The 14,008-nt window shown below is 40.7% G+C and overlaps 1 protein-coding gene across 1 annotated transcript in view; it reads left to right on the forward strand.

The window, feature by feature from the left end:
- The window catches only part of FOCAD (focadhesin), a 162,474-nt gene that overhangs the window by 67,679 nt on the left and 80,787 nt on the right, over nucleotides 1–14,008 (forward strand). Inside the window, 4 exon segments of the mRNA XM_081942659.1 lie at nucleotides 687–821; nucleotides 4,084–4,134; nucleotides 4,797–4,880; nucleotides 8,804–8,939. Coding sequence (XP_081798785.1) covers nucleotides 687–821; nucleotides 4,084–4,134; nucleotides 4,797–4,880; nucleotides 8,804–8,939 — 406 coding nt within the window.

Here is a 14,008-nt window from a genome sequence, read left to right on the forward strand (position 1 = left end):
GATCTGTTATCAGCTGCAGAGGCCTTCTGGAAAGCCCTCTGCAGCTGATAACAAGCAGTTGCAGAAGAAGTGGGCCAGCAGCGGGCTGCTGCTGGGCGGGGCTGTCAGTGCCGCCTCCTCGAGGTGAGTCAGTAATTAAACATCCTCCGAAAATAAGACCTGGTGTCTTTTTTTGATAGGGAAAAAAAGACCGGGTCTTATTTTCGGGGAACACAGTATGTAGTGTGTGTTGTTGATATAAACTAGCTCCGGCTGTGTTCATTTTTCTTATGTCATGCCTTTAATTTTTTTTGCTTACTATTCCCATTCTGTGTTTTACATAATGTTGCTTAAAGCAAAAGGGAATTTTATGATGGTATATATGCATTTTAGTTATGCTTTTCAATCCCAAAGCATTGGATATAGTAAGTCTGTTGAAGCTAACAAGATCTGGATTTCATTAATACGTTTATTATATCCAATGTAAATATCAACAATATAAAATGGACTTAATTTTGGTTAAATTTTAGTTGCTTAATAATAGAGTTTCTATCTGAAACATGGCATATCTGGAGAGCCTACAAAATGCAATTTGTAAGTGCTATTTCTAATCCATATATCATATATCGTTAAACATATTTTAATCACACACACATACACACACAGACTCTGTCATGCTTAAAACAGCCTTTGTTTCTTTATTTTAGGTTGTTTGTATTCGCTCTACATGGAATGCACTCTCACCAAAACTGAACTGTGATACCCGGCCATTTATTTTAAAAACACTCAATGAACTGTTCTCTCTTGTCCCTTCGTTAATGGTGAATTCGAGTGAATATGAGGTATGTGTCTCATACTGACCTACTTTTTTTAAAATCCGTAATTTTAAATAAGGCAATCAAGTTAATACTTCCTTGAAGATTGTTTATGAACATAAGTGAAGGCAACTGAACTGCAGAGTCGAGGCAATGTTCTAATGGCATTATTGGAAAGCAGTAGAGCCAGATTTCTTTTGCTATTTTCCCTTCAACTTTTGAAGAATTGTTATTTTTATAGACTAGCAGATAACAATCAACCTTGGTGTTCTTCAAAAAAGCTAAGCAGGATTGGACCTCATTAGTATTTGGATAGCAGAGCACTGTGAATTTGCTTGCCATAGGCAAGTTTAAGAAATTGAAAAATATTCCAACAGACAGCAGTGGCAAACCATTTTTTGTTGCCAGTACTCTAAAGGAGATTTTATCTTTACTTCTAAGTAAGATGCATTAAATACATTGGAGATTTGAGAAGAAGATCAGACCAATCATAGAAACTACTCAGGGCCAGAACTAATGTTTAGCGGTATCCTCAACTTACAACCACAATTGAGCCCAAAATTTCTGTTGCTAAGTGAGACAGTTGTTAAGTGACTTTTGCACTCTTTTTATGACAGTTTTTGCCACAGGTATTAAGTGAACCACTGCAGTTGCTAAGTTAATAACACGGTTAACTGAATCTGGCTTCCCCATTGACTTTGCTTGTCAGAAGGTCGCAGAAGGGGCTCACAGGACCCTAGGACAGTGGAACTGTCATAAATACAAGTCAGTTGCCGAGTGTCTAAACTTTGATCACATGACCATGGGGATGCTGCAGCGGTCATAAGTAGAAAAATGGTTGTAGGAACACTTAGGTCACTAAACAAACAAATTGTAAGTCAAGGACAACCTATATGTCGGCTATCATTTCATGGCTGATAAAGCTAGATTAAAACTAGAATGGACTGAAGAGCTGAAGGTTTTTATTATCATTTTGTTAAAATTGAAAGTCTGGCGCTTTCATGGAATTATTGAGGATTTCTTAATAACATGGAAAAGGAATCGTATTCAGGAAGAATCAATCTAAATAGGAATTTGCCCTTGGTTTTCTCATTGGCTGGAACCATCTCTATAACCAGTTGAAAATTACTTTAATTTTAAATAGTTTTGTTTGCCACAAGTAAATAATCCTTCTCCAGATTAGGCCAAAACCTTATCTAGCTCAGCATTCTATTCTAAAGAAGCCATCCTCTATACTTCCATAGGCGCAATATGAATGTATTAGCACTCTCTCCTTATGTTGCCTAGCAACTAGTATTCAGAGGCATACTGCATTTTATAAATAATCTGCAAGTAGCTAGGTGGATAACTGTATTCTGTACGAATTTGACTGTTAAATGTCTAACAGATTCCAAATGTTCATTCCGCTAAGCATGCTATTTCCTTCTTGAGGTGAAAACCTCCAAATAATTTAACCTTTTTTTATTGCAGAGTTTGTACAACACTGTAATCATTGGGCTGGTGCTTTTCTGCATTTTTCCAGCCTGCATTTTTTTAAAATAAATGAGCAAAATTGTATTAATGCTCTACAATCAAATCAAATCTTATAACAGCGGCAGTTAGGTATTCAATTTATTTCATAAAATGCCAATCTAATGTGAAAGAGTTATGAAAAACACATTCCATTTTAGATGCCTATACAAAAGTTGACTTTTTAATAACAGCTGTCTTGTAGGCAGATATTTTAATGGAATTAGCCATTATAAAATCAGGGTAGTTTTCCTAGTCTCTGAACATACACTTAAGCTACATACAGGTAATTGCTTGATATATTTTTGGTATATTACAGCTATACAGGTAGTCCTCAACTTGCAACCACAATTGAGCTCAAAATGTATGTTCCTAAACAAGACTGTTAAATAACTTTTCCCCCATATTACAACCTTTCTTGCCACAGTTGTTAAGTGAATCACTGCAGTTGTTAAATTAGTAACCTGGTTATTAAATGAAACTGGATTCCCTATTTCCTATGCTTGTCAGAAGGTCGCAAAATGTGATTGTGTGATCCCAGGACCTTGCATCCATCCTAAATACATGCCAGTTGCCAAGCATCCTAATTTTGATGATTTGACCATGGGGATGCTGCAATGGTCGTAGATGTCAAAAACGCTCATTTCACTTTTTCCAGTGCCATTGCAACTTTGAACAGTCACTAAGTGAATGGTTGTAAATTGAGGACTAACTGTATAATATTAGGCTGCAATTTGTTTTGTTTTGTCCTGATGGAAATAAATTATCTGAAAGCGAGTAAATAGGATGATTATATCCTTGTATCGAAGATTATTGGGATCTTTGATACAAGGATATAATCAGCTACTTTACAGTGCAGTCTCTTATATCAAGGATGCCCAAATCCTGGGCTGTGGTTCACTATTGGGCTGTGCCGTTTTGAACTGGGCTGTTGAAGTAGCAGGCAAGCATGCAAAGCTTCATTTGCGCATGCACAGGGTTTAGGTTCCACTGTGAAACCCTAACCCATTTTCCTCTACCACTGAAGCCGCTGCCACCAGTCCGCAGACCCAAAAAGATTGGGACCTGTGTCTTATATTACTCCATAGATATACTTTCCAAAGAATTTGGTAAAATCCAGTTAAATATTGAGTAAATTCTAGTGCTGTTTTCCCTATCCCCCCCACCCTCACCACATCCACACAGTTTGCTCTAATGAGCAGAAAGATGGCTCTCTTAGGGTCATTTGGCTGTATCTGGTGTTCATATTGTAAATGCAGTTGCATATATTTAATATAATTATTCTGTCAACGAAAGACTGAGCAGAATGTTTTAATAGGTAACATCTATGCTTCTAAAAGCATTTAAATCTGTTTACAAGGTTGAGATTGTAACATTGAAAACGTTTTGTGAATTGCCTCTTTAAGAGTACTTAAAGGTCAACCCTCCCCCTCAACTTCAAGTGGTACTTTGCATTTTTATTATACATCATTGAATATGGGATCTTGAATATAATTTTTGACCTTTGAAATTTTCTCAGTAAGTGTAATAAGGACTATTAGTCTTCATTTTGGAGCCAGCTAAATTGCAAAAACCTTTCTTGTTATTTTAAATTAAACTCCAGTGGCCGCATAGAAATATTTTTCCCTTGTCACTGCCTCAAATAAACTGCTAATCCATAAATGCCTTTCTTGGTTTATTTTACAATGTGTTATTTACCTCAATTTTCTATCATGTTTCCTTAATAAAAAGAATCTTTGTAAGTTGGATTTTGTTCTCTCTCCCCCATTTGACGTTATAGAAGTTTAAAGCTCAAGTTGTCAGTTTCCTATGGAGCCACACACAAAGCAAGGTGAGATACTAGAAAATGAACTGACTTTGGCCAGGTACTGGCCTTATTTAAATATTTTCTGTGTTGCATTAAACATCTAGTTTCTCTGTCCAATTATGGGTCACATAATCATGATTATGACATGTTATTAAAAAAGGCAATCTTTTTCTACAACCACTGCATACCTTCTTAATTCTTTATTTACTGCCTAGTTATGATTGGTCAATGATATTGATAATTCTCCATAAAAATCCACAAATTTCATCAAGTCATTGTAAATGAACTGTTGTGTTGCTTTGGGCAAGTCACCATTTTTTATTTCTGAAACATTTAACAGTCAGAAGGTTCAAAATATAAGGCAGTCAATTTTTATTTTAGAGTTTTGATCTTACCATTAAGTAATATCTCAGATGTTTATCCCAAAGCCCTACTATAGTCTAACTATTGCAGAATAATACAACTTATGTACAGTAAAAAAAAAGGTTTCTTTTGCTCAGTAAGTTTGGTAGATGTGATTTTTAGCGCACACTATTTGCTTTTAACCACAGGTTCAGGACAATTTAGAACTTGCCCTACATTCTCTACTTGGAAAATCAATGATGCATTTAACATAATAGATAAATACAGTATTTTTCCTTATCCAACCTTATTTGCAATGATGTGATGGCAATATTTTTCTTTAGGATTCTCTTGTAGCTATCTCTGCATATAAATCTCTCTCTGAATTTCATCCTGAAGAATACACCATCCTCCATCTTCCTGAACAGGTAGATCTTTCTTACTTTAATTATGGGTAAGTGTTGTAATCAACAGGAATACAAAACAGTGTGGAAACAGTGTCCAATCCTTGCTTGGACATTCAGTAATTCATCTGATCTTAATAGGAAATGGCTGTATAGTTGCTACTGTGTCTCTTGTATTACAGTATATTCGAGTTGCCTGGAGTCGTATCCTTCTGCCTATTGCATGTGGAAGTTTGGAAGCAAAGAGTCTTCTTTAAATGGGAACATTTGTCTTGAAAATAATCAGATGTTTGAGCTGCATAGTAAACAGGAGCTGGATCAACAAAGTCATAATGGGGTGGATAAGCCAAGCCAAAAAAAAACCGCCAACCCCTACCTCTCATCCTTAATAGTCAATTAATATGGTGATTGTGTACTCCAATAAAGTTATAAAAGATTTACAGAGAAGCAACACGTATCATGTTTTTCTTCTTCTTTTGACTTAGGAGATTGTTTCGAATAAGATTTTAATAATAGTTTCTGAGAACAAACCATGTTCTACTTGGTTTGTTGATTGACTTTCAAAATCAATTCAAAATATTGACTTACTTATTGAAATGTTGTGCATCCATAGGAAGCATATTTCTCCTTTCCTTAATAGATACCGTTTCCCCCCGAAATTACAACATGTCCTGATAATAAAGCCATGCCACATTTTTCTGGTGGGCAAAAATATAAGCCCTCCCACGCAAATAAGTCCCCTGGACAACCCCTCACCTCCAGCCAGGCAGAGCGCTGCTCACCAACCTAGCAGTATCCCAAAGGTGCCAATTGCAAAGGAGAGGCAAAGGTGATCACGTTGCTTAGCGCCTTCGGGATACCGCCAGGTTGGTGAGGGGCTCTGTGCCTAGCTGAAGAAGGAGGTTGCCGGGAGGCTGCTCTCTTGCGAGCCGGCTCCCAAAGAGCCGGACACAGCCTCAGGGGCGGATGGCTGTGTTGCGCTGTTGCAGCAGCGCAGCACAGCAGCCATGAAGTGACCACACTCATGAGCAGCCACCCGCCAAACCCCCTTTCCAGCCGGGCACAGCACCATTCAATGACCTAGGGGTATCACCAAGCCGCGTGAGCGCCTGTTTGCCACCGCCCGGCTCCCGCGGCTTGGCGCGTTCAAAATGGGAATGAATGGCGCAGCTGGAGGGGGGTTGCGCGAGTGGCTGTTCTGCTCTCGCTCACATGCCTGCCAGCCTCACAATGCCAGCTCTCTCCGCAGAACCAGGGCACCTCTGCCGCTGCCACTGCCTCCTCCACCGCATGGCTTTTTGTGCGGCTTCCAAACCGAGTCTTCTGGCAGTGGCCGCTCTGGGCGTACGCTCTATGGTTGTGGACCAGCTGCTGGCAGAGTGTACAACCATAGAGCATACGCCCAGACCGGTCGCTGCCGGAAGACTCAGTTTGGAAGCCGCAGAAAAAGCCATGCGGCGGCAGTGGCGGAGGTGCCCTGGCTGTACAGAGAGAGCTGGACCAGGGCATCGTGAGACTGGCAGGCACGTGAGCAAGAACGGAACAGCCGCTCACGCAACCCCCCCTCCAGCCGTGCAGAGCGCCATTCACTGCCATTTCGAAGGCGCCAAGCTGCGGGAGCCGGGCGGCAGCAAACAGGCGCTCAAGCAGCTTGGCGTTACCCCTAGGTCAGTGAATGGTGCTGTGCCTGGCTGGAAAGGGGGTTTGCCAGGAGGCTGCTCATGAGTGTGGTCACTTCATGGCTGCTGTGCTGCACTGCTGCAACAGCGCAACACAGCCATTCACCCATGAGGCTGTACCCGGCTCTTTGGGAGCCCACTCGCAAGAGATCAGCCACCTGGCAACCCCAAAACAATAAACCCTCCCCTCATAATAAGGCCCAAGCCATATTTTGTATGTAAAAAGAAGATAAGCTAAGCCATAGTTTATTAAGTTATAATCTATTAAATATGTCATACCTATCGGAGTTTTATCAGAATATTAACCCTAAACTATGTTTTATAAACCCCTGAAACTTAGTTCACATAATGCAGGGATGTCAAACTCAGGGCCGGCAGGCTAGATCTGGCCTGCGGGCAGAGGTGGGTTGCTGCCGGCATTAATGCTGGTTCAGCGTACAGGTGGCCCTTCTGAGCTCCATTTTCACTGGAAGAGGGTTGCAGGAAGCTGTTGCAGGTGAAAACAGAGATAGAAAGTCCATTTTTGCTGGCAGAGCGCTTGGGCCACCACAGGCACCGCTGACAAGTGATGTTGAGTTGGCCACTGCCACCACCACCCCGCCAAGGTTAAACACAACTCTGATGCGGCTCTCAGTGAAATTGAGTTTGACACCCCTGACATAATGCATCAATTCAATACTTATCAGATTACAATTTAGTCTGTATAAAGTTGAAATTTCCTAACTCCAGTTTTTTTTTTAATCTGAGAGGACTAAAACATCTTTTGGTTATAGCACTTATAGGAAGGTTGCAATATTTTTTTAGAAAATAAAATAAAGCCTTTAGTGGGACTGACATTTTTTCTGTGGTTGGTTAATTTGTCATGCCTGCTTTATATTAAAATCAAATCTTTATTAAGGTGAGCAACATACCATAATATAAAACTACAGGATAAGCAATACTAATGCTAAAATCAATATAGAAACTACAAAATGGAATACAAATAATATTAATATTGACTTTATGTAATGTAACACAATAAAGTAGATTATTAGTTAATATAGAAAAATGCCTATATGTTGGGTTAATAGAAATATTAAAAATTGTAATATAATAAAATTCAGCAATAAAAGTTAAAGGACTGAATAACTGAAATAGTAAACAATATTACAAATTTATGAATGTTATCTTTCTATGATCCTCTAATTTACATGGTTTTGTGTTTTAAAATATAATATACAAGTGCATAAAATAAGCATTTCCATAAAGGAATTCCAAAGGATATTCTGGTAAAAGTTAACACAGACATGAAAATAAAATAACCCTAACCTGATGCCCACAGGTATGACACATGGTATTAACCCATTATGAGTTATAAATATTCAGCTGCTTATATGATCGGTTTCTGTTTATAATATGAATGCGAATGAGCATAAATATATTGTACATCATTTTTGGTGTTAACAATGTTCCAAGATTCTCTTGAACTCCTTGGAATCTTAGCCTTAATTTTAATCTTAGTCTTAGTGAGTCTTTGGGTTCCCAATGGAACAAAGCAGGTAGCAGGGAAAAGAGACAAATGCGGTCTTTCCATCCTCTTGCACACATTTTCTTCAATAAAAAATATTTCTTTCTTTCTTTTATTCTATTTGGCTTAGGGCCACTTGACTCCTATTGATTTTAGGCGACTCAGAGCATAAAAGCAAAAGGTCAGCACAGGAGTGGGTTGCTGCCGTCATTACTGCCTATTTGGCACGCAAAAAATTATCTGGGTCAGCATACAATTTTGTGAAAAGGACATAATGTAAAAAGATGCCAAAATTGATCAACGATACAAAATTGCCGAACACCTACACGGGTCTCCAACCACTCTAACCCAATTCCTGGGGAAGAACCAGGTTCTTTAAAATTATTGCCACAATCCTCTTTAATCTCCGTGTTCATCAAAACTCCTGTGGAAAAAGTTACAAATTTGTATTAATTTGTGTATGAAGTAGCTGTATATATATTTTTTAATAATACCCTTTGTGTTGATGTTATAACAACAGAATATAAAAGACATATTTCATGTCTCCAAATTTATTTATAACAACTTCTCCAATAACCGTGAAGTTTGGGAATTATTTGAACTCTAGTAATGTTTAAAAGGAATTAAACTGAGGAAGGTCCAAGTTTAGTTGCCCTTCCTTTCAGTGGACTTAGGGAAACTTATTTTCAGTTGTCGAAGTTCGATTCTGTATAACCAATTGCATGCACTTTTTTCTTTTTCATGACTTATCATGCCTACAGGCAAGACCAGAGTTGGATCAACAAAAAATGGACGTAGAGATAGAGGAGGGGGAGGAGGAAGAAGAACCAGATTTGTCTGTGCCTGGCCACTCATATATCAAATTGTTGATGCTCACTCCTCCTCCTGTTTTACAAGGTACAGCATATTCATAAAGCATGATAATTTGTAATAGTTTTTAAATTTTATAATATCAAACATATAGCTTGTTTAAATTATTTCTAAAAGTTCAGTTTGGAAATGGCGCTTTTAGTCCTCGACTTAACAACAGTTCATTTAGTGACCATTCAAAGTTACAATGGCACTGAAAAAAATGACTCATCGTGGGTGTTTTTCACACTTATGACCATTGCAGCATCCTCATGGTCACATGATCAAAATTGAGATGCTTGACAACTGACTCACATTTATGACGATTGCAGTGTCTCGGGGTCATGTGGTCCCCTTTTGTGACCTTTTGACAAGCAAAATCAATGGGGAAGCCAGATTCATTTAACAACCAAATAATTTAACAACTGCAATGATTCACTTAATACATGTGGCAAAAAAAGTCATCAAATGGGGGAAAACTCACTTAACAACTGTCTCGTTTAGCAACAAAAATTTTGGGCTCAATTGTGGTTTGTAAATTGAGGATTATCTGTCTAAGTAAAATATACCAAGCAATAATTTGTGTTATGAAGAAATGAGGTCCAAGTAGTAATTGCCTTTACACACTCCTTCTCAGCTTGAAGAGGTATTTGTTTTATAAAAGTTGGTGATCTGGGTATGGGACATAGAGTTGAAGGAGGCAAGACACTCAATTCAGGTTTGATGTTTCCTGAGTGAATTGAAATAGAGTTTGAGTGAAAGTTTAGGATGTTTCTCTAATCCAGTGGTTCTCAAATAGTGGGGCGCCCCCCAGGGGGGGCGCGAGGCTCCGTAAAGGGGGGCGCGAAGGCTCCCTTTCCATCTGGGTGCAACGGCGGCGGCAACAGCGCAGCAGCGGCGGCGGACGAGTTTCCCGCCAAGGTTGCCTGTCCGACCAGCCCCCGCTGGCTCCTGGCTGAGGGAGGAGCTGCCGCTCCGCCTTCTCCGAGCGGGATCCACACGCCCTGCAACTGGCCGTGAGGGGAAGGTTTTGGCCAAAAAACGGGCCATTTTTGCCCATTTGTTGCCAGTAGAATGCTTCTGGGGGTGGGGGAGGTGAAAAATGGGGTGCACAGATGCCCCAGGAGGCACAAAAAATGGGCCCCTTTTCAACCCCCCCCACCTTCAGAAGATGATAGAGAAAGAGAGAGCTAGTGAGAGGGAGGGAGGGAGAAGTGAGACAGAAAGAGATAGACAGAGAGAGAGAGACACACACACACAGAGAGAGACAGAGAGAGACAGAAGGAGAAAGAGGGACAGAAAGAGAGAGAGGAGAGAGAGACCGAGAAAGACAGAGAGAGACAGAGAAAGACAGAGAGAGAGAAGAGAGAGACAGAAAGAGAGAGTGAGACACAGAGAGACAGAAAGAGACAGAGAGAGAGGAGACAAAGAGAGAGAGACAGAAAGAGACAGAGAGAGTGAGAGAGAGACAGAGAAAGACAGAGAGAGAGAAAGAGAGAGGGAGACAGAAAGACAGACAGAAATAGAAGGAGAGACAGAAAGAGAAAGGCAGAGAGAGAGAGAGAGGGAGAGAGACGAGGGAGAGAGAGAGACAGAGGGAGAGACCACTTGGACTGTCTTCGCATCTGGGATGCATGGGTCTTTCCCATTGAGACGAGCAGGTGTTGTTTCTAGAAATCACTGCATGCAGGAAATATATGTGTGTGTTTGTGTGTGTATGTTACGGTGAAAGACCGAAATTGGTGAATGTCGACATTCACCGGTGAATGTCGACATTCACCAATCTCGCTTGGTGAATGTCCGAAATATTTGCTAAATGCCCTTATTTCTGACTTACACCGGTGAATGTCGAAATTCACCAAGTACGTTTCCCCCTCTCTTTGGGGAGGAGGAGAGCCAGAGGGTCGCCTCTCTTTGGGGAGGAAAGTACGTTTCCCCCTCTCTTTGGGGAGGAGGAGAGCCAGAGGATCGCCTCTCTTTGGGGAGGAGGAGAGCCAGAGGATCGCCTCTCTTTGGGGAGGAGGAGAGCCAGAGGATCGCCTCTCTTTGGGGAGGAGGAGAGCCAGAGGATCGCCTCTCTTTGGGGAGGAAAGTACGTTTCCCCCTCTCTTTGGGGAGGAGGAGAGCCAGAGGATCGCCTCTCTTTGGGGAGGAAAGTACGTTTCCCCCTCTCTTTGGGGAGGAGGAGAGCCAGAGGATCGCCTCTCTTTGGGGAGGAAAGTACGTTTCCCCCTCTCTTTGGGGAGGAGGAGAGCCAGAGGATCGCCTCTCTTTGGGGAGGAAAGTACGTTTCCCCCTCTCTTTGGGGAGGAGGAGAGCCAGAGGATCGCCTCAAAGGATGCCCCAAAGAGAGGCAAAACGTACTTTCCTCCCCAAAGAGAGGCGATCCTCTGGCTCTCCTCCTCCCCAAAGAGAGGCGATCCTCTGGCTCTCCTCCTCCCCAAAGAGAGGGGGAAACGTACTTTCCTCCCCAAAGAGAGGCGATCCTCTGGCTCTCCTCCTCCCCAAAGAGAGGGGGAAACGTACTTTCCTCCCCAAAGAGAGGCGATCCTCTGGCTCTCCTCCTCCCCAAAGAGAGGGGGAAACGTACTTTCCTCCCCAAAGAGAGGCGATCCTCTGGCTCTCCTCCTCCCCAAAGAGAGGGGGAAACGTACTTTCCTCCCCAAAGAGAGGCGATCCTCTGGCTCTCCTCCTCCCCAAAGAGAGGGGGAAACGTACTTTCCTCCCCAAAGAGAGGCGATCCTCTGGCTCTCCTCCTCCCCAAAGAGAGGGGGAAACGTACTTTCCTCCCCAAAGAGAGGCGATCCTCTGGCTCTCCTCCTCCCCAAAGAGAGGGGGAAACGTACTTTCCTCCCCAAAGAGAGGCGATCCTCTGGCTCTCCTCCTCCCCAAAGAGAGGGGAAAACGTACTTGGTGAATGTCGACATTCACCGGTGTAAGTCAGAAATAAGGGCATTTAGCAAATATTTCGGACATTCACCAAGCGAGATTGGTGAATGTCGACATTCACCAGATTTCGAACTTTCACCGTAACATGTATACATGCACATACAAGTGCCATTTCTTCAGTGTTATCACAGAAGTGAGTACACCCCTTAACATTTTGTAAATATTTAAGTATACTTAAATATTTACAAAATGTTAAGGGGTGTACTCACTTCTGTGATACTCTATATATAAATATATGTATATATATGTTCTAGCTGTGCTCCTTTAAATCTTTTCTGCTACAGTTAATAAAGCTATTCTTTGTTGTAAATTGATCCACATTTTTCTTTTTTTATTCTCTTATACGTTAATAAGGATACAGTGTTATGCAGAGGTGTACTTATAACAATTTTATAGACAAATGATACTATTTACAGTCACGCGGGGGGGCGCGAAATGTTTTCTTCTTCCTAGGGGGGGCATGACAGAAAATAATTGAGAAGCACTGCTCTAATCCTTGTTTCCAGTTGTTTAGACATCAAACACAAACATGTATCCCTATATGTTTTTATTTACATGCATAGTTTTGGAAATTATTTATTCAGATAAGGATCACTATAGAACTAATTTAAAAGCAGTAGAATTGCAAAAGGTTCATAAAAAGAAAACTTTGTTCCCTTATGGCAAAAACATAGCCACCATCTGTGAATCTGGAACAGAATTTAATATAAATATTGTCTTAATCCATTTTAGGGCCTGGTTTTTGGCTGAGTCTAACCTGTGTTTGATGGATATCCTTATATTTGTATGTGCGTGGAAAAAGGTACCAAAAATGTACCAACATCTTCATCAATGATTTGGATGAGGGAATTAATGGAGAATTCATCAAATTTGCCGATGACACCAAGCTAGCAGGAATAGCCAACACTCCAGATGATAGGCTTAAGATACAAAAGGATCTTGACAAACCTGAACATTGGGCATTATCTAATAAAATGAAATTCAATGGTGAAAAGAGTTAGGTTCTACATTTAGGCAAGAAAAACGAAATGCACAGGTACAGTATAGGTGGTACCTTGCTCAAAAGTAGTAACTGTGAGAGGGATCTTGAAGTCCTAGTGGACAACCATATGAGCCAGCAGTGTGCAGCAGCTGCCAAAAAAGCCAACACAGTTCTGGGCTACATAAACAGAGGGATAGAATCAAGATCATGTGAAGTGAGAGAGGAGGAGCTGACGTCACAACGACACAGCGTGCGATCTTGGTACTCTAAGATCGCAATCAATAGCTTTGCCACTGGACAGTCCTTTTGGACCTAAACCGTCCCGAAGAGATGGTGATAGGGAAGAGTACGTCCTGCTGATCTCAGGGACACCGCAAAGACCCTGATTGATCCAGGAGAATCTGTTTTTGCCGGCGACAGAAGTGCAGCCATTGAAGCTGCTGAAGTTGGGACAGCTCTGGAACGGGAGGAAAATGGAAAGAGAAAATGTGTTCATCTGGTGGGGAAAATTAAGCTACATTAGATAGTGTGTTATCCTTTTTTTAAAAAAATTCTTTTACGGATGGAACTTTTGCAAATGTTTCCTATTCTTTAAATTGAACGGATTAGTTTTTCTTCTACTACTTTTTATAATCTTTTTTTTATACCTATGGATTAAAATATTTTTCTTTATTTTTATAATGCTGGATTGGATAGTTTATTTCTTTTGCTGCATTTAAGAATTTTGTTTTCTTTAAGCCTGGAATATAAAGAAGATATAAAAGGAATACAAAGAGGACTGTAATAACAGAGGGAAAGGAAGTAACACTGCCACTTGGAGGCTGGAGGCTTGGAAAGCTTGGAAATATTGTTTATTCTTTTTTCTCTTTGATCATTTGATTTTGCATTTCAAGGTTCCTCAGCTTGTTTACAGAAAGTGATAGTGAGAAGAGCAAGGGTTGTTTATACGGGTGTTTCTCAGGAGCTTCATTGGCAGATGGAGGGGGGTGAAAACAAAGCCTTGTCTTGAAAGATTATAAATGAACTTGCTTTAAATTTAATAAAAAGTTTTGAATGCCTTGAGTGGCAGTTTTTACAAGTTGGAATAATGGCGCAACATGAAAAAGAAACTTTAACATTGCAAAAGATTATGTTTGAAATTCAAAAACTATTAGAAGTAATGGAGAGAATTGAGAAGAGATTGGAG

Source organism: Natrix helvetica (assembly GCF_964273705.1).
Source record: "Natrix helvetica genome assembly, chromosome: 2".
In the NCBI taxonomy this organism is placed as follows: Eukaryota; Metazoa; Chordata; class Lepidosauria; order Squamata; family Natricidae; genus Natrix; species Natrix helvetica.